The sequence below is a fragment of the Rhamphochromis sp. 'chilingali' genome, assembly GCF_963969265.1.
Source record: "Rhamphochromis sp. 'chilingali' genome assembly, chromosome: 15".
In the NCBI taxonomy this organism is placed as follows: domain Eukaryota; kingdom Metazoa; phylum Chordata; class Actinopteri; order Cichliformes; family Cichlidae; genus Rhamphochromis; species Rhamphochromis sp. 'chilingali'.
The window spans coordinates 21,087,023-21,106,827 of NC_137942.1; the positions used below are offsets into that span (position 1 = coordinate 21,087,023).

General features: G+C 42.4%; 1 protein-coding gene and 1 long non-coding RNA gene across 2 annotated transcripts; one reads left to right on the forward strand and one right to left on the reverse strand.

Moving 5' to 3' along the window:
- The first annotated feature begins 1,100 nt into the window (after positions 1–1,100).
- recql5 (RecQ helicase-like 5) lies at positions 1,101–19,331 on the forward strand. The gene is made up of 19 exons (XM_080906501.1): positions 1,101–1,242; positions 1,408–1,529; positions 1,629–2,150; positions 2,996–3,092; positions 4,203–4,314; positions 4,418–4,580; positions 4,655–4,737; positions 9,704–9,925; positions 10,023–10,116; positions 14,774–14,813; positions 14,897–14,955; positions 15,179–15,249; positions 15,379–15,472; positions 15,551–15,727; positions 15,846–16,462; positions 16,551–16,617; positions 17,748–17,969; positions 18,057–18,129; positions 18,211–19,331. Exons 1-19 carry the CDS (start codon positions 1,146–1,148, stop codon positions 18,333–18,335), a joined length of 3,057 nt encoding a protein of 1,018 aa, XP_080762627.1. The 5' UTR covers positions 1,101–1,145; the 3' UTR covers positions 18,336–19,331.
- On the reverse strand, positions 4,770–7,893 carry LOC308412274. Its single transcript, XR_013974550.1, has 2 exons — positions 5,652–7,893; positions 4,770–5,560 (listed from the first exon to the last, which is right to left on the reverse strand). It is a non-coding gene; the product is annotated as an uncharacterized lncRNA (long non-coding RNA).
- Positions 19,332–19,805: the final 474 nt, after the last annotated feature.

Below are 19,805 nucleotides of genomic sequence, written 5' to 3' on the forward strand. Positions count from 1 at the left end.
ATTGTTGTCAATATGTATGGGAGAAGTCAGGAGAGAAATACAATAGTGAGTGTCTACAGCCATCTGCAAAATGGTGGAGGCCCTGTCATGTTTTGGGGCTCTATTTTAGCTAGCAGTGTTGGGGATCTAATCAAGATTGATAAAATTAAAAGCAGAAAGAAAAAAAAACTAAAAAAAAGAACTAGATTACATTATAATCTATGATGCAACAAAACCTTGAAAACATTTGATTGGTAGTGGCTTCATTTTTCAACATGACGATGATCCTAAACAATGTAAATGTACGGAAGAGGATTAGGGCCACCAGAAAAAATTGGCACGTCTTTTTTCTTCTATTCCAGAGTTCTGAGGAAAAAGTCAGAATTCTGAAAATAGTTCTTTTCTTTTTCCCTCATTTTTTGACTGACTTTCTTTTCTCAGAATTCTGACCTTAATCTCAGAACTCTGACTTTTTCATCAGAATTATTTTCAGAATTCTGAGGGGGAAAAAAAAGAAAATTCTGAGAAAAAAGTCAGAATTCTGAGATTACAGTCAGAATTTTGAAAATAATTCAGAGGGAAAAAAAGTCAGAATTCTGAGGGGAAAAAAAAGAAAATTCTGAGAAAAAAGTTTGAATTCTGACCTTTAATTTTCCATAGAATTCAGACTTTTTTTCTCAGAATTCTGGAAAAGAAGAAGAAAAACAAAAAAACATGTGCCCACTTTTTCCCCCCAGTGGCCATAATCCTCTTCCATACTAATCCTCTTCAGTACAACTACAGAATTTTTCCATAATTTGCATGTGACGTTTGTATGGTTTAAAGGTCCTTATTTATTTATTTATTTATTTATTTTTAGGAAATTCAGGACTTATTTGTTATCGATAGAAGCTGAAAGGCGTATCAGCGGGACCAATCACAGAACTCTAACTCTTTCACCATGACAAAATGCAGATACAAAATAACGCATACAATTTTAATCAAAAAAATTAAATCAAATAATTCTATAACAAATATATTCAAACTGAATTTAACGCCGTTAAAAGAAGCAAACAAACAAAATATTTCTTTACATTTTTTTTGTGTTTTACGCGCCCGTGATGACGCAATCACTGCGCGACGATGCCTAAGAAGATTTATATGAGTTCCCAGCAGGTAGTCAAACGATGACAACAAATTTAAAACAGGCCTTAAAAACCCACTTTGGGTTCGACACCTTCAGGTCTAAACTGCAGGAAGATGTTGTTAAAGCAGTCCAAAGAGGTAAGTCGGCTCATTTTTCCTGTCTGCCTCTCTGTTAGATGAACGTTAGCAAGCTAACATAACTGCTGTTTGTCTTTAGTTTTGAATGTGAGGTTCAGTTGGTTTTCACAGACAGTGAGAGACAGAATAATGTGTAACACGGTGGTCTCTGTGGTCTTCCTGCAGGTGACAGGGATGTGTTTGTGTGCATGCCTACTGGAGCAGGAAAGTCGCTCTGCTACCAGCTGCCTGCAGTGCTTGCTGAGGGCATTACTCTGGTTATATCCCCGTTAATCGCTCTCATTCAGGTTAGCGTCTGTCTCTAGCTCCTGAGCTCCAATCCAAAACCTTCGAATAAGTTTTGCAGTATCAGGTTTGCTTTAACCCCTGTTCGTGTTTCTATCCAGGACCAAGTGGATCACTTGAAGGAGTTAAACATCCCTGCCTGCTCCATCAACTCTAAGCTCCCAGTGAGTGAGCGCCGGTTGATCCTGGCCGACCTGGGGAGCAGCAACCCGAAGCTAAAGCTTCTCTACATCACTCCAGAGATGGTGGCCTCGCCCGCGTTCCAGCCCTGCCTGATGGACCTGTGCTCCCGTGGCTTGCTGTCTTACCTGGCTGTGGATGAGGCTCACTGCGTCTCGCAGTGGGGCCATGATTTCCGACCAGACTACCTCAAGCTGGGTGAACTGCGGGCTCGATTGCAAGGAGTTCCCTGTTTGGCCTTAACAGCAACAGCACCCAAGAATGTACAGGAGGACATCATTCAGTCCCTGAGGCTGTCCTCGCCGCTTTCTTTTCTTACACCCGTCTTCCGGAGTAACTTGCACTATGATGTGATTTTCAGGGAGCTGCTGCCAAACCCATACGTCCACCTTTGTGCCTTCATTAAGAAAACATTATCACTTGGAGGTGGATCTAACGGACAGGTTTGTAGACTGTAGGCTGTCATGTGTTATCCTTTTTACAAACAGAAATATTCAGATAGAGTAGCGACAGTTTGCCTAAGGGGTTTACATTTTTGGCCACAAGTTTAAAAATACTCATCATGGGCATGAATGTCATGCAAATTCTGAGCTTTTAATTACTTTTTTTTAAACTGTTCTTTTTGCATTGGGGAATGATTGTATGTGACTTTAAAAAACAAGAATTGGGTGCAAAATAATTGACTTGGGATTTTCTCTGATCCACACAGTGTCGAAAGTGTAGATACAGGCTCCATAAATAGATACAACCCCTATAATTAGATTAGATTAAATGTCCCTTAGCAAGTTGCATGTTGACCAGATGCTTTTGGTACCCAACAGTTAGCTTCTAGTTTAATTCTGGATGGATATTTGAATACTTATTGTGGCAGAATTGGTAGAGTTCTTTAAAGTGGTTGATTTCCTATCAATTCCCATCCTTAAGCATCACTTATAAAAAGGTTTAAACGACTTTGCCATTTACATTAAAAAAATAATAATAATAAAATAAAAAAATAAAATAAAAAAAATAAAAAAACAGAACAAGTTTTTAATTATTGAAGCATTTTAGCAGCTGTATGTTTTACTTCTAGAATGACTTTTTGTTAAATTTTATTTCAGGATTGTTTGTGTGCCTTTTCTCTGTTTTATAACATTTCTGTTGTTATTAACGGCTTGATTGAGCTCACACAGCATTTTCTTGTGTGAATACAACTGATTTTGTTGCCTAGAGTGGAGGAATAACACTCTTTGCCATTTTCTTTCATGCAAACTCTGGCTTAATCAAACTGTCTGATGTTCGTAAACAGGGATGTGGGATTGTGTACTGTCGGACCAGGGAAGGTTGTGAGACGGTAGCTCACCAGCTGACGAAGCTTGGAGTCGTAGCTAAGCCGTATCATGCAGGTAAAATTATTTTATTTTATTTTATTTTTTACCTCCTTTTTTTTTTTTTACCTCCTTTTTTTTTGTTTTGTTTTTTTACATCTATATAAACTGATCAGGCATAAGATTATGAGCACAGACAGGTAAAGGGAATAACACTCATTAATCCTTCATTGTGGCACCTCATAGTGGGTGGGAAATATTAGAGAGCATTTTGTCCTCAAAGTTCATGTGTTAGCAGGAAAGGACTGGATCAGAGCATCACCAAAACTACATCTCTTGTGCGGCGTTCCTAGATGCAGTTGTCAGTATCTATGAAAAGTGTTCCAAGAAAGGAGCAGTGGTGAACCGGGGGTAATGAAGGCTGGCTATCCAAGAGATTAGCTACTGTAGCTCAAATTGCTGGACCAGAGAGCAATGGAAGAAGGTGGCCTGGTCTGAATCACATTTTTTGTGGATGGTCAGATGCTTAGTTACCTGGGGAACAGGATACCAGGATGCACTATAGGAAGAAGGTGAGCTGGCAGAGGCAGTGTTGTGCTTTGGTCAATGTTCTGCTGGGATCCCTTGGGTGACTTTGGGTTACTTTGACTTGTACCAACTACCTAAGCATTGCTTCAGACTATGTTAACCCCTTCATGGGACTTGTATTCTCTGATGGCTGTGGCCTGTTTGAATGGTAAATGGCCTGTATTTGTATAGCGCTTTACATGTTCAGTCATCCACCCATTCACACACACATTCACACACTAGTGATGGCAAGCTACAGCCGCCACAGCTGCCCTGGGGCGCACTGACAGAGGCGAGGCTGCCTCCCACCGGGCCCTCTGACCACCACAAGTAGGTAACGGGTGAAGTGTCTTGCCCAAGGATGTGCTGGACAAACAAGTCCAATCCACGGAGGCCCAACCTCGCAACTTACAGGACTTAAAATATCTGCTGCTAACATCTTGGTGCCCAACACCACAGCACACCTTTCTGGGTCTAACGGAGTCCCATACCTCGATGGGTCAGGGCTGTTTTTTGGCAGCAAAAGCAGAATGAGCACAATATTAGGCAGCTGGTCATGATGTTATGCCTGATCTGTGTATAGGATGTGTAAAATTGAGTGTTTGAGCTCTACTTTTGTAGGCTTGAAGGCAACAGATCGGACAGGGGTACAGAATGAGTGGATGCAGGGGAAAGTGCTGGTTATTGTGGCTACCATCAGCTTTGGCATGGGAGTAGATAAGGCCAATGTCAGGTGAGGCTGCAAATGCACAGTTATCACTCGCATTCTTCTTGTATCTAGTTTTTTTTTTTTTTTTTTTTTTCCCCTGCCATTGTGTATTCAAATGTTTCTGCAGATTTGTAGCTCACTGGAACCTCGCTAAGTCTCTGGCCAGCTACTACCAAGAGTCTGGGCGAGCGGGGAGAGATGGCCTGCCCTCCGCCTGTCGCACATACTACTCCCCGAGAGATAAGGAGCAAATTAATTTCCTCATTCGGCAGGAAGTGGCAAGAAAGCAGGTCAGATTAGCAGCAGAGCAGGATGGAAAGCTCTTTGCTGCACAGTTTTTATATGTGTTTAAATGTGTCTGCAGGAAAAACGGGGCTTTGCAAAGGACACTGACAAAACCGCAATGACTGACTTTGAAGCCATGGTGTCTTTTTGTGAACAAGAAGGGTAAGTAAAGGATTCACACATGTGGTGACAGGTTATAATTATTGTTATTTTTATTATTATTTACATACAGATCAAAGCATAACTGACAATAAGTGCAGGCTTAAAGCATTACATCATAACATAACGCCTTCACCTGTTCCACAGTATGTAACGTGCAGTTTTAGATAAAGAGTGCATTTCTGTTTCTGGACAGCAGAGGGCAGATTTCCTCTCTTACCATCCTTTGAAAGCTGCTTCCTGCTTGAGGCTCTTGACTAACTCAGAAGACTGACTGCCAGTTCTCATTACTTTAGAGTGACACATCATTATGTTTAGAAAGCTCTGAGAAAAAACAATCCAATCGGGCATTCCCAGTCATTTCTCACCGTTTGCCTAAAGTTAGTTTCATACACGTGTTCAGTCCTGTATGGTCCAAGAAGTTACTGCCTGATTCACACACAGCTGGAGTTGGCCCTGCCCTGTCCTCAGGGATCGCTGTTGGGAGTGCAGTGATGCTCCAAGGAATGTGGACTCTCCTGAAAGCCTGTTGACTCGAGCAGGTGTGTTTGGCAGCGTTGCAGGACATCCTTTACGGTGTTTGGCAGGTGTTTTGTTGTCCAAGGGTTGAGGTTCTTTAGTGCTGCACAGCATGCACCCTGTACAATTCTTGTGTGTGTGTGTGTGTTTCTAAAACACGATCAGGACTCGCTGTGTGGAGAGCTTGCAGTTGTGTCTGTTTTTGCTCAAAGGTCGGGACCCTTTAGCTTCCTCTTGCGACAGCAGCAGCTGCAGCAGCCGCAGCAGAAGCTCGCGCAGGTCACCACTGTGATGAGCAGGACTACAACTGTGGGAGAGCAGCAAATAAACAATGTCATGACCAGCTTATTGATGAACAAGCAATGTGGGGGAAAAAAACATATCGACCAAAAACTCACGAATAAAAGTTAGCAGGACGAAGAAAGCTCCCAGCTCTATGGGGTTGGCGTTGGGCAGACCTTGAAGCTTGACCCAGATTCTGCCAAGGAGGTTCAGCGTCTGTTCTCTGGCATCCATCCTAGTGAAGACAGGTATACAGCACCTCTTTTATTTCCCTTGCAATCTAGGTATTTCTCCTGTTGCTCACTGGTGACACTGTGAGTGGGGCGAGGTGGAATTGCTATTTACATGTCAGAGCTAAGCAGTTTTTCAGCCTGTGGTTTAGTGGGCGGGTTGTCATGAGAAGGCAGGAATCTCACTGCCCGAGAAGAAACGTGTGTCTGATAGAAGGCGGTAAATGCACTGGTGCTTTTTCTGTGCCTGAACAATTTTAATCCAACCGGGTTTAAAAGTGTTCTGGAGGAACAATATTCTGCTCTGTCATGCAGGCTGTAAGAGGTGGGGATCGAACCGCCGACCTTCGATTAATAGAGAAGCTGCTCTGTTTACGAGAGTATGGTAAACAGACGGGCTGATTCACATATGGGTTGAGTTAACAAGAGGAACAGAACGAGGCCCTTCTCTGTGATAAATGTGTTAATCAGACGGCTCTGCAGACACTTCAGTGTGTGCAATGGGCGGTGGTAGGGTGGCAAGTCATTGAGCTGGTGCTGAATTGCTGGAATGGGTGTGACAGCGTGTGGCATTTCTAGTTTTGAGAGTTCTTTGTAACTAACACTTGCAGTACGAAGCATAAAAGGATAAAAACTATTGAAAATAACTACAATATGAGTTATTACACTGGCACTGAGGACAAAGCCTGGAAACTTGGGGGTCAACATGACGTCTTGATAATTCAGAGGAGTTATGGTAGTGTATCCTCCTTCTGATCACATGCTTTTGAGTATTCTGGATGTAAACATCCTGGTTCCAGAAGTGTGGATAAGGTGGTAATACTATCCAAAGTACACTGTTAGAAATCAGGATACTGTGGCATACCTTAGCCAGGTTTCACAGCTTTCTTTGTTCTCAGTGGCCGAGCTGGTGACAGATCAGATCAGGGATCAACTCCACCCACAGGATCTGTAAACCTGCACTGTGTAATTTATGCAAGTGTATGTGTCTCGTGTTCCTTGTCAGAAACCTGTATCACATATACTCAAAACCAGGATGAGATCGGGGGAAGATTTGCATGATCACAAGCTAACTTGTCCTTCCTGGCTTCGAAAATTTAAATGTGGGGAAAGGTTGTGCTGCATTGCTTTAACTGTGTATAAGTGTAATGTGTTGTTTCCAGTAAAATCCAGTAATACATATCTGCTCTGCTCACTGGAAAAAAGCCACAGAGCTAACTCAGTACTTTTATAAAAACAGCTTAAATGGGCCACATGTATTATAACTATGCTACACACAGTGATGTGGGAAATTAATGCTACAAAATATTTTCATGCTATTTTTAAAAAATCCTAGTATGAAAGTGTAAGTCAGGAGAAAAGGAAGGATTGATTTTCCAACCATGCGGGCTGTTCCTACCTGAGACTAGGGCTGCCACAAACGATTATTTTGATAGTCGACTAGTCAGCGATTACTTTTGCGATTAGTCGACTAATCAGATCATCATCCATTGAACATACAGCATATTGCACCAGCAGCATCTGCTCTTATATAACTATCATTAGCTTTCAGCTTTAAGTGTTTAAGGTATGTGCTAACTAAAAATAAAGACAAGATGATAGTTTATTAAATTTTAATGACATTTGCAGAGTGTTTCGGTGGAGTTTAATAAACTCCTTGCTATCTAAAATATAACAGGACACCGGAGTAAATTCTCCAGCATCTCACACTTCTGATGATCAGCTGTCTGCTTGACGTTTATTCAGCTGTGTAAAAACTATAACTTTAATCTCATCCAAACCGATTTACTCAGGAACAAATAAAACACTGAAAAAAGCCAAACAACATTTTGAAGTTATCTAAGTGACTTATATATCATGTTTAACCTGAGTAGTGAAAGACGGCGGTGGGTTTGAAAACGATCTGCAGGGAGTCCGGTGTTCTCACGGCTCTAGTTAGCCTAGCCCCCGGCTAGCTATCGAGCTAGTGGGTAACAGATGCCTCCGAAAACGTCGGAGCGCTTTTGAAAATATGTGGTGTCTTGATAAACTGAGCAGATATTTGAGGTTTACACAGCTACATTCTCGCCTGAAAATATGTTAAACGTTTATTTTGTGACCCAGAAAGAATAATAAGAATAATATTAAAACTAACCAGCTGCCGCCATTGTTGGAAACTAAGCAGGGCCGCGATGGGCCGTGCTATGAATTCTGGGACACAGTTTCTTCTTCTTCGGGGTTTAACGGCAGCTGGCATCCTTGGACATGCAGTGCTGCCATCTTCTGTTTCAGTCCATTATTACACTCTTAAATCCTACTACTGATTCCTGCGTCTTTTGTGATCTTACAAAGCTTCAAACGACGCGTCGACTATTAAATTAGTCGTCGACGATTTTGATAGTCGACGTAATCGTGACTAGTCGACTAATCGTGGCAGCCCTACCTGAGACCGTGAGCTTGTGTGGAACGCGATGCTGATTAATAACAGATTTTGGAGCTGACTGTATGTTCGTTAAAACGATGAACAGTATTTACAGATCACATGCATGTGACTCTGAGAAATTCTCTATTTTTAAACACATTTTACACATTCGTCTGCTTGAATTGTTTTTCTCACGCTGCGCTCGCACAGAAACATTTAAAAGCACTTACCTGCTGATCGGAAACTTCTTGTCGTTTCTTTGTTTGTTTGTTTAGTTTGGGGTTTTTTTTGGTTTTTTTGTGAAACTTGGCCGAGCCTAAACTGTCAGAAATCGCAAAACCAGTTGGCAATTAGGAGTCGGTCGGAAACGTGTCATTCTCTTCTTTCCCCTGACGGAGCTGCCAGCTGAGTGCCTTTGCTTTAGGCTGCGTGCTAATTTGTTTGTGGGGACGTCATCCGGAGGAGGAGTGGTGCTCGGGCGAGCCTGAGATTAGCGGTGGAGGTTGAGATATAGTTAAGAGGGTTAATTCCACTGTCACTGATGACAAACTGCACGTGAGGGGGGGAAAGTAGACGATAACAAATTTCATCCGGCGCTCTTCTGCCCTCTTTCACGCTGCTCTGACTCCTCAGTCGCTTTGAGTCTTCTCATCTCTTCCCCTCTTCCAGGCTTCTTGTTGCTCCCTTTGTTTGTTTTCTTTGGTTTTTTGATTTGTGGCTGTCTCATACGCGCACATACAGAGTAGTTACTGCTGTGTCTTACTTTTCTTTGTCTGCCTCAAAGGCTGTTTTCTCTTTGATAGTCCTGCTTCACAGAGCTTTGTTTGCCTCTCTGTCGTTCCCCACCTCTTCTAGTGCTTCTCTTTGTTTCATGAAAGGGAAGGTGGCAGCATTTCCACTTCTAGCAAGGTAGCTGGTATGTTGCTGAAATGACTCGTCTAATGGGCTGTTTCCCAAGTGTGTGTGTGTGTGTGTGTGTGTGTGTGTGTGTGTGTGTGTGTGTGTGTGTGTGTGAGTGTGAGAGAGAGAATACTGGCCGTTGCGTAATGCTGGATATGATAGTGTGATACAAGAGACCTTTTTTCTGAAAAGAAAATCCCGTCTAAAGCAGGGATTGTGAACAGAAACATGCTGCAGAGGAAGCGGGTGACCTGCTGTCAGACATTAATAGTATTTATTTATTTTTTTCAAAAACCTTGAAATTGTAAGAAAACAACGCTGAACGACTGTTTCCAAATCCAGACTTTGTGCCTCTGCATCCATCCTTCATATCCGTCGATAACAGTTAGTTAGGGTTAGTGTTGATGCAACTGCGTTGTGTTTTTCATGGGACAAAGAGTGGCGCTTGACCTATTTCATAACAAAAGTATTGATTATGGGGATTGATATGGTGGTTACACAACAACTAAAAGATCAATATTGTTTCTAAAACATTATCAGAAAGATGAGATGATGCCTTTTTGCAACTGCAAACTGCAGAGTGTGTTTTCTTTAACTCGTCTGTTCAACGGTAGCTCTTTTCTCGTCCTGCCACCAGTTGCCGCCATGCCACCATCTCAAAGTTTTTCGGCAACACGGCGCCGAACTGCGCGGGGGCCTGCGACTACTGCCGTAACCCCAAGTTGGTGCGAGCGCAGCTGGAGAGAGCGGCCACGCTCAGCACCAAGATCGGTGCGGCTCAGAGCAGCGAGCCCAAGGGAGCGTTCGGGTTCCAGTCGGACACTTATGGAGGAGGAAAGAAGGGTTACGGCTTTGAAAGGCAGGACGATTTTTAGTGATGTTGTGTGAAATGTCCCGCTTGCATTTATGACTTGATGGTTGATCCTGTAGGTTAACACCGATGTTTTGCTTCGCAGGTATGATGAAGGGGAAGGTTATAGTGAAGATGATCCTTTTAAGAGGAAGAAGGAGTTTTCTGAGCTTTTCAAGAAGCAGATGAGCATGCGCAAGGTGATTACCACAAAAAAAGAAATAGAGAAAATCAGCTCATACTCTTTGGGCAAAATATATACGTTATTTCTAAATGTAAGGACAGCATCTCCAGAGTGTTTGTGTTGTGCCTCTGCACATCTGTAAGCCATCTGGGGCTATCAGGCCCTGTAAATGCTGCTTTTGCTAAATGGCTCCCACATGTTCAGTGGAATTTTTACAACATTTGAACTAAAGTATTCCTCATCAGGTCCAAGAGGAGGTTGGCCAAACTGTTTATAACATAGCATAAAAAGCAGGAATGCCATGATTATTTAAAAAAAGTAGAAACTGAGCAGGAAGAACAAACAAGTCATTATAGTGTGTGGAGAGTTATGGAGGTTATTGATGCCTCAGGGCTTCGTTGCTCAGAGCTTCATTTAAATGTTGCTAGCTTAAAACTATGGTTCTTTTATCTTTCTTTCTTTACACATTAAAGAGACATTTTGCACTTCAACTACAGATGCACAGGCTTTTGGACGATGATAAAATGTTGTTAATTGTGGTGGATATTAAATCAAGCCATCATGATGCGATTGAAGTGCCAACTTTCAGCTTTAACTCTGAAAGTTTTTACAAAACTGTCGCATTAGCTGTTTGGAAGCTACAGACATTTGTACACACAGTCCCCCGTTATCCGTCTTTGTGTTATTTTCATGAAATGTTAAGCAGAAGAATATCAGAGGTGGATTCCAAGTGTTCACGGGAACTGTGAATGTGAGCTCCAAAGACACGCTGGAGCAAGTGAGGGAGGCATCATTAGACTGAAAAAACAAAGTAACTATCAGAGAGAGAGAGTGGCCAATCACACAGTCATGTTCTTTCTTAAAAATGCTGAGTGCACTGACCAGCTCAGCAACATCAAAACGCCTGAAAAACGTGGATGATGACAGAATTATTTCTGTGGTTATGAAAAACATCCTTAAAATGTCTAAAAAAAAAAAAAAAGTCCTTAACAGTCATCATTAACAACGTCTAAAATGGAGATTGCTCGATGAATGGAAACAGAAAGGCTAGATCACAAAATATCCAAAAGAGCCTGAAAACAGTTCAGCGCTGAGAGAAATCTGGAGATGGAGAGAAACGGCTCGTGATTAGAAGCATACCACATCACCTGTCAAACATGGCGGAGGCAGTGATATAGATGGGCATGTGTGGCTGCCAGCGGATATAGATCACTAGCTTTTATTGATGATGGTGACTGCTGATGGATGTGCACAGGCCTATACTCTCTGCTCAGATTCAGAAAAATGCTGCAAAACTGATCAGAGCTTCACAGCACAAATGGAAAATGACACAAAGCAACTCAAGAGTTTCTGAAGGAGAAGAAATGGAAGATTCTTCAATTGCCAAGCCAGTCAGCTGATCTCTAACCAACAGAGCATGCTTTAAAGTTATTAAATACAAAGCTAAATGCAAAGAGACTCACAAAGGCCTTTCATACAGTCAATGTGAATAAGAGCCAGGGTCCTGATAATATTAGTGGCCGCCTAATTAAATCTTGTGCTGATGAACTCAGTCCTATATTTCAGGTTATTTTTAACAAATCCTTGCAAACACAACATGTGCCCTCTCTTTAGAAAGAAGCAGTCGTGGTTCCTGTCCCCAAATCTAGTCGTCCAAAAATTCTAAACGACTTCAGGCCTGTTGCCCTCACTTCAGTTGTCATGAAAGTCTTTGAAAAAATCATCAGAAATGTGATTATGAAAGAGACTGAAGGTCAGCTAGATCCAATGCAGTTTGCATACAGGCCCAACAGAGGAGTGGAGGACGCACTTTTGACTTTACTAAATCTAATTCTTAAACATGTAGAGAGTAAAGGGACTTTTGCAAGACTTCTTTTCATTGATTTTTCTTCGGCTTTTAATACAATACAGCCCCATATTTTAATTAAAAGACTTTTAGAACAGTTTGAAATCAGGAAAAACCTGGTGGGCTGGATTTTAGATTTTTTAACTGACAGGTCACAAAGAGTGAGAATAAATGGGGTTCTGTCTGACCCAGTGTTCTCCTCCACAGGTTCTCCTCAAGGGTGCGCCCTGTCGCCCTTATTATTCACTCTCTATACAAATATGTGTCAGAGCAGACATGAAAACAGGGCCATCATTAAATATGCAGATGACTCTGTTATTGTCAGCTTACTGAAAGAGGGTGAAACTAACCACGGTCCAGTCATTGATGACTTTGTTCAGTGGTGTGAGGAGTCTTATCTCCAGCTGAACATATCTAAAACAAAAGACATGGTTGTTGATTTTAGGAAACAACAAAATGGGCAAGCAGTCACTTTAATTAAAGGTTAGAAAATAGAGCAAGTACAATCATATAAATATCTTGGGACCATAATAAATGAAAAACTGAACTTTGATCAAAATTGCAAATCAGTTTGTAAAAAGGGTCACCAGCACCTTTATTGCCTTAGGAAACTTGTTCATTTCCACATTGACCAAAAAATTTTAACTTTGTTTTATCGTTCTTTTATTGAGTCTGTTTTATCCTTTTGTTTGGTGGCATGGTTTGGTCAGACCTCTGTCACAGAGAAAAACTCTCTAAATCAGATAGTGAGATGGTCCAGTCGTCTGATAGGTGAGCCACAGTCTTGTTTAGCCTCCCTGTACTCTAAGCAGGTACAGAGGATGGCTTTATCAATCCTTAATAATGGTTCCCATCCTCTAAGGGGTGAATTTCAGCTTCTTCCCTCAGGACGGAGGTTTCTATTTCCGAGATGCAGGACAAAGCGTTATAAAAATAGCTTTGTCCCCGTTGCTGTCACTGAATTAAGTAAGAACTGTTTTTGATTCGAAATATTAAAGTATGTGTCACAGTGAGTTTTATATATTTACTAGGTATGTGTGTTTTTAAAGGGATGTCAAATGCTGTCATTTTTCTGTAAAGCAAATTTACCTTGCCTTTAGGTATAAATAAAGTTACCTTACCTTACCTTACCTAAACAAGAAGCAACTGAAGGTGGATGAAGTCCAGGCCAAGCAGCTCAAGGGGGGAAACGGCAGTCTACGCTTCATCCAAGTATTAAAAACAATCTACACTCAACAAAAATATAAACGCAACACCTTTGTTACTGCTCCCATTCCCCATGGGATGGACGTAGAGACCTAAAATTCATTCCAGATACACAATATAACCATCCCTCCCAAACAGTGGTCACAAATCAGTCCAAATGTGTGGTAGTGGGCACATCTGCTATATTGAGATAATCCATCCCACCTCACAGGTGTGCCACATCAGGATGCTGATCTGACATCATGAGTAGTGCACAGGTGTACCTCAGACTGCCCACAACAAAAGGCCACCCTGGAATGTGCAGTTTTGTCTCACAGCAAAATGCCACAGATGCCACAAGCAATGAGGGAGCGTGCAATTGGCATGCTGACAGCAGGAATGTCAACCAGATCTGTCGCCCGTGCATTGAATGTTCATTTCTCAACCATAAGCCGTCTCCACAGGCGTTTCAGAGAATATGGCAGCACATCCAACCGGCCTCACAACCGCAGACCTCGTGTAACCACACCAGCCCAGGACCTCCACATCCAGCAGGTTCACCTCCAAGGTCGTCTGAGACCAGCCACCCAGACAGCTGCTGGAACAATTGGTTTGCACAACCAAACAATTTCTGCACAAACTGTCAGAAACCGTCTCAGGGACGCTCAACTGCATGCCCGTCGTCCTCATCGGGGTCTTGACCTGACTCCAGCTCGTCGCCGTAACAGACTTGTGTGGGCAAATGCTCACATTCGATGGCGTCTGGCACGTTGGAGAGGTGTGCGCTTCACGGATGAATCATGGTTCACATTGTTCAGGGCAGATGGCAGCTGAGAATGTCCCAGTTCTTGCATGGCCAGCATACTCACCGGACATGTCACCCATTGAGCATGTTCGGGATGTGCTTGACCGGCGTATACGACAGCGTGTACCAGTTCCCACGAATATCCAACAACCTCGCACAGCCATTGAAGTGGAGTGGACCAACATTCCACAGGCCACAATTGACAATCTGATAGACTCCATGCGACGATGTGTTGCACTGCATGAGGCAAATGGTGGTCACACCAGATACTGACCGGTTCTGGGTCCCCAGACCCCCAATAGTGCAAAAAACTGCACATTCCAGGGTGGCCTTTTGTTGTGGGCAGTCTGAGGTACACCTGTGCACTACTCATGATGTCAGATCAGCATCCTGATGTGACACACCTGTGAGGTGGGATGGATTATCTCAATATAGCAGATGTGCCCACTACCACACATTTGGACTGATTTGTGACCACTGTTTGGGAGGGATGGTTATATTGTGTATCTGGAATGAATTTTAGGTCTCTACGTCCATCCCATGGGGAATGGGAGCAGTAACAAAGGTGTTGCGTTTATATTTTTGTTGAGTGTATATTCGTTTCTCCAGTTCATTTTAATAAACAGTTAATGCAGAATTATTTGATAACCCCTTGAATTAAATGAGAAAGTCTGCACATTCAGTGATGTGATGTGTACAGAGGCAAAACAACAAAAAATTGCGTCGTGGTCCCAAAGCCGTATATAATAAATGCTCACTGTTGTCTTCTATGTTCTGGCTTTAATACACGTGTGAATACTGAAGGCTTCCCTTCTGCCTGTGCTCGTGTTTATTTAGGGTAACGACAGCAGTCAGAGGGAAGAGTTTGTTCCTCCAGGTAACGTGTAACACGAACAGTAAAAATGATTGTGAATAACTCTCTCTGTCCTGTTTTGTAACCGGTGTTATTCTGCTGTGTAGATATCGACTGCCCGCTTAGAGAGGCCAGCAGCCAGAGAATTCCCAAGCTCAGTGTAAAGGTACAAGACAAAACTTGAACACTACGCACACATTCCTCATATCTGCTGCATTTATGAACACGTCCTTCAGCGACTCAGGCCATGTGATGAGAAAAGCAGCGTTAAAAAACCCAAAACGCAGCAGCTTAAAAGGCTGTGGCTCGTTGGTGTTTGACATTTTGTACAGTAAAAGCAGAAAGTGAGCGTTTTCCAAGGCGTTAATAAGATTCATATTGTATTTCAGGCCAGAGAGCACTGCCTGTACCTCCTGCAGGAGGCACTTCAAGGCCAGCAGGGGGCAGAAGATGCACTCAAGTACTTATCTAGATTCATTCAGATTTTTTTTTTTTAAACATTTTTCCTCAAACATAAAAATACTGCAAAAAAAAATAAAAAAAATACATATAACTAACTTTTCTCAAAGTGTCGGCATTTGTCTCTCAGCTCTGACAGTCTGTCCTTGGCGGTGGATATTGAACACGAGGTCTTCAGAAACAGCAAGTCCTCTAACTTGTACAAAGCTGTGGTGCTAAAGAAGGTAAGTGCAGGCTTTTTGTTAATGTCTCATTGCCATATAGAGGGAAATGTTTATGCTTAGCTCTATTATTCTGTCAAGGTAACAGAGATGAAGAAAGCGGCACCTGCTTCAGCAGGTCGAGATAAAGCAGAAGGTGCTAGGAGCAGCAGCGGCAGCGATTCCAGAGAAACAGAACTCAAAGAGGCTGGATCCTCCTCTTCATCCTCGTTTTCTGATGAGCCGCAGGGGTTCACGCTGGCATCTGAGGTGTACTCGGTAACATTGCTTTTCTACTTTCCCAGATTTTTATTTTTTTTTTTTTTTTTAAAGGAAAACTGGAGGTTTTTGTGGCTGCAGAGTATTCAGAGGAAAACATGTTTTCTTTCCCCCCCAGCTGAAGCGTAAGAGGGTAGGGGCAGGCCAACGGGGCTCTTCTAACCCCTTCATAACTGCTAAGGATTTAATAAACCCCTCCATGTTGGAAACAGGGGCTAACAAAGGTAGGACAAGCGGCGGATTTTTCAATGGCTACTCAGGAGAAACCATTATGCAGGGAAAAGAAGCCAACACAGATGCATCATCGCCCATCAAAGCCAAAGCAAATGCCGTCACGACCTCCCTGAGCAGCCCGACTAAAGGAGGCAGAGCCATGAGCAAGAAGCAGCAGAAGCTGGCGGAAGCAGCAAAGAGTTTCCACAACATTTCTCATTTTTTCATGAAGAAACATACTCCAGAGAAAAGCCAGGATGAGGAGGAGATGCCGAGGGAGCCCGAAGCCACTTTATCTCCCGCTCCAGCTTCCATCTCCCAGGAATACATCAACCAGGAACCACACTCACCTGCTGCGTCAGAAGGAGAGAGCAGTGCTGCACAGTCAGAGACTGAGGATGTGATCCTCGTAGAAAGCAAATCTGAGATAATTGTTATACCTGATGATGACGAGGAGGACGGAGCTGATATTGCAGAACCAGTTCAAGAGACATCTGAGCAGGACCTGACGTCCATCACAGAGTATTTGATTCTTAATTTGATCAGAAATAGCGGAAAAAAGCCTTTTATTGACTTTTAACTGCTTTTTCTTCCCCCTGTTCTCCCACAGACAAAACAAAGACGAAGAAGAACTTAAACCAAGTGAAGAAGAGGTTAACACAAGTGAAATTCCCGGGGTAGGTGTCTGTACACCCACAAAAGTCCTTCTTGAAACAAGTCTTTCCGCTCAGCAGTTGGAAGCTAGATGAAGTGCTCCAAAGGCTTTATAAGTTTGTCCAAAAATAAGACTTTTGGACAAATGTATAAAGACAAAATAAGACAAAGTAAAGTTTTAAGAGATTAGAGTTTGAGCATGATAATCTGTCTTACACTCAGATTGGGGTTTTTCCACAGGAAGTCAGTTGGCATACAATTTTAGCATTCACTGTATGGACAAAAGAACTGGGCCACCTACACATTCAGCAACTGCTCGAGCAACTCATGGAAACTCATGACATGAAGCTCCTGGCGCACAGTTTCTGTGCTGATGTTAATGCCAGAGGTTTTGAGCTTGTCAGTTATTCAATCAGTGGAGCTTTAGCAACTTTTACGAAATACCAAATAGCGTGTTCGACAAAGCACCTGAAGTATGCAGGAGTGGGTCGAAATCTGTCACTCTTCAGTTTTCCTTATAATTTCCTGCATAGCTTCAGACAATATTGAATTATCAGTATAGAAAAACACATTTAGCCTCTTTCCACAATCCACACAATCTAAATCCAAAGTCTCGTTTTTGTTCAGCATAATTTCTCTTTTCTATAACAGACTGAGCATCAGCATGATGGGGATAGATATTAGTTTTAATAGAAAACTCCTCATTAAAGTCCATGTTGTAAAGAAGGGATGTCAAACTCATTTTACATCGTGGGCCACGTACAGATCACTTTGATCTTAAGTGGGCGGCCCAGTGAAACTCCTTTCTGATAGTGTAAAGATGTTTAGCCACACATTTAATCCCCTATATTTTTAAATATATCTGTTCTGTGAACCATCTGTAAAAATCATAAATTTCTCTAGTATGTTGTGAAGGAACAGTAACACTCTGTTATTTAATGGTTTATCTCTTAGAGATATCTCTTAGGACCATGGGGGGAAAGCCATTAAACATATGAAAATACAGTTAAAATTCTAAAATTTATACCATCCTGTACATTTTCCAAAGATATCCAGATTGGAGTCTTTGGCAGGCCAAACCATAGATTTCAGTTCTGCCTGGAGTCCTGAGTCTGACTTTATGCTTGTGAACAATCATGACATGTGTGTCCAGGTGACAGATGACATGAAAACCATGACGGAGTCTCCCCCTCCGGCGAAGCGCAGCCGGCCCGGGAATGAGAGCAGCAGGAGAGTAACCTTCAACCCCAACGTGCAGGAGAGAGCCCTGCACCCAGCCACTGACTCGCCCAAGCCTGTAACACTTAAGGAAGCAGCTGATATCGTGGTCCGCTACCTGGACCCTTTTTACACTCAGGGAAAGTTTGCCACAAAGGTGAGCGAGTGCTGTGTTTGTAAAAAAAAAAAAAAGTAGGTTTGCGATTAAAAGCAGAATGATTAAAATTCTTTCTTTATTTCGCAGGAGCTGTTTAAGTCTTTCGCTCGCTACCTGTCTCACCTTCTTACAGAGGGAAGGAGCAGGGGGAAAGGCCAAGGTAAAGGGTGCATGGGAAATTTCTAACTTGCAGTTTGCTTTGTGTGCTGGTCCTCTTTAACTCCAGCCTCTGGGTCCACAGTGAAAGCAGAGGCCAAGGCTCTCATCAAGAAGTTCTTCAGCAGCGTCCAGCGCTGTGAGAGCGAGGCAGACTGGAAGCACCTTAAGAGACCTCACAGCTGTAAAACCACAGCCAAAAGTGAATGAATGGGGGGAGGAAATATGTAGCCCTTCCTCTTTGACAGTGCCTAAACTTCTCCGGTTACGATGACCTCAGGCTTTGTCACAGATGCCTGCTGACGAGGTTTATGGTCCACTTGCTGCTATTTTGTTATTCTTTTAAAATGTTTTCCAGGATGGTTGCTGATACTGTAACTTGGGTTAATAAATAGTAAGCAATAAAACAGGGACAGTTTTGCAGCCTGAGAGATCAGACAGATGCATGTGTGAGACTTCTTTTTAAACTGCAAACTGTGTGTAATTCACATGGTCTTATTACATCACAGTGCAGAGTTATGCAGACCCAGTGGTGCTTGGAGCAGGAAGCCAGCTGAGGTTTTTCACAGGCTTCTCATAGCAGGAAAAGCAGAGGTGTAATTATTGGCATTCAAACAACAGCGTGCGATTTTGAGCAAGCTGGTTTGGGGATCTTCCAATGTTGCCATACTGGAACATTTAATCCCTTCTCTTTTTGTCTGGTTTTTTTTTTTTTTTTGTGTGTGTGACAAGTAAAGGTGTGTCAGAAAGCTAAAATACTAGTTTGTTGTACAGTGTCTGCAGCTCTCTGTTCAGGAAACATTAAAAATGCTGTCACAGTTGTCCTCTGATAGCCGTCTGTCACGTTTAAGATGACATTCGTGGTTGGGTGGTGTTTAAAGATGGGGTCGTGAAGAGCAAAAAGACTTTGAAGCTGTTATTATTTTCTTTTTAATAAATTTTTTGTGCTATTAAAAAGGGAATAAATAAGCCATGATTTCCTTGTTGTTTCTCTGACATTAGAAAGTTCAAAGTAAGTCATTGAGATTTATTCTCTGGGGACGGGGGAGGACGGGGGGTGCGTGTGTAAGTCAATGGGGGAATAAAATGCACAAAACACATGTTTTAATGCTTCTGTTTCTGGCAGACTATCTTACTTGCTCTTAAATTTTATGTTTTTGTTTATTCGTCTTAAATACTGGAACCAGTTTTGTTTTTTTTTTTATTCATGCAATCTACTGTGAAACTGTCCAGCTTGAATTTTCCTGTATTTAAAAATATTCTGTCTCTCAGCAGGGGGAGAATCTGTGATGCAGGGCTTTTTCTTTTCATTTCCTAAAACATGGTTTCCAATGATGAAAGCATATAAAAGGCGACTGTATCAGTCCCCACAGTCGGGAAGAAACCAAAAGCAAAGATGGGCACTGAGGCCCAGCTGTGGGGAGTCCTGGTGGCCACAGTGGAGCCAATCTGTGCTGCAGATTGTTCACAATAAAGTCTGTGTCGAATACAAAGTACCAAACAGTGTGAGACGTCTCTTATTATTGTTGTTATTATTAACTGTACAGGAGACGTCCCTGGTGGGGACGCTGTCAAGTAAACGATGATGTCATCTTTAGTAGTGCTGCTTTCAGGAACTCCTGCTAACGTAGGACTCAAGAGCCTCCCACACTTTTTATGAGTAATGTCATTGCTTATGTT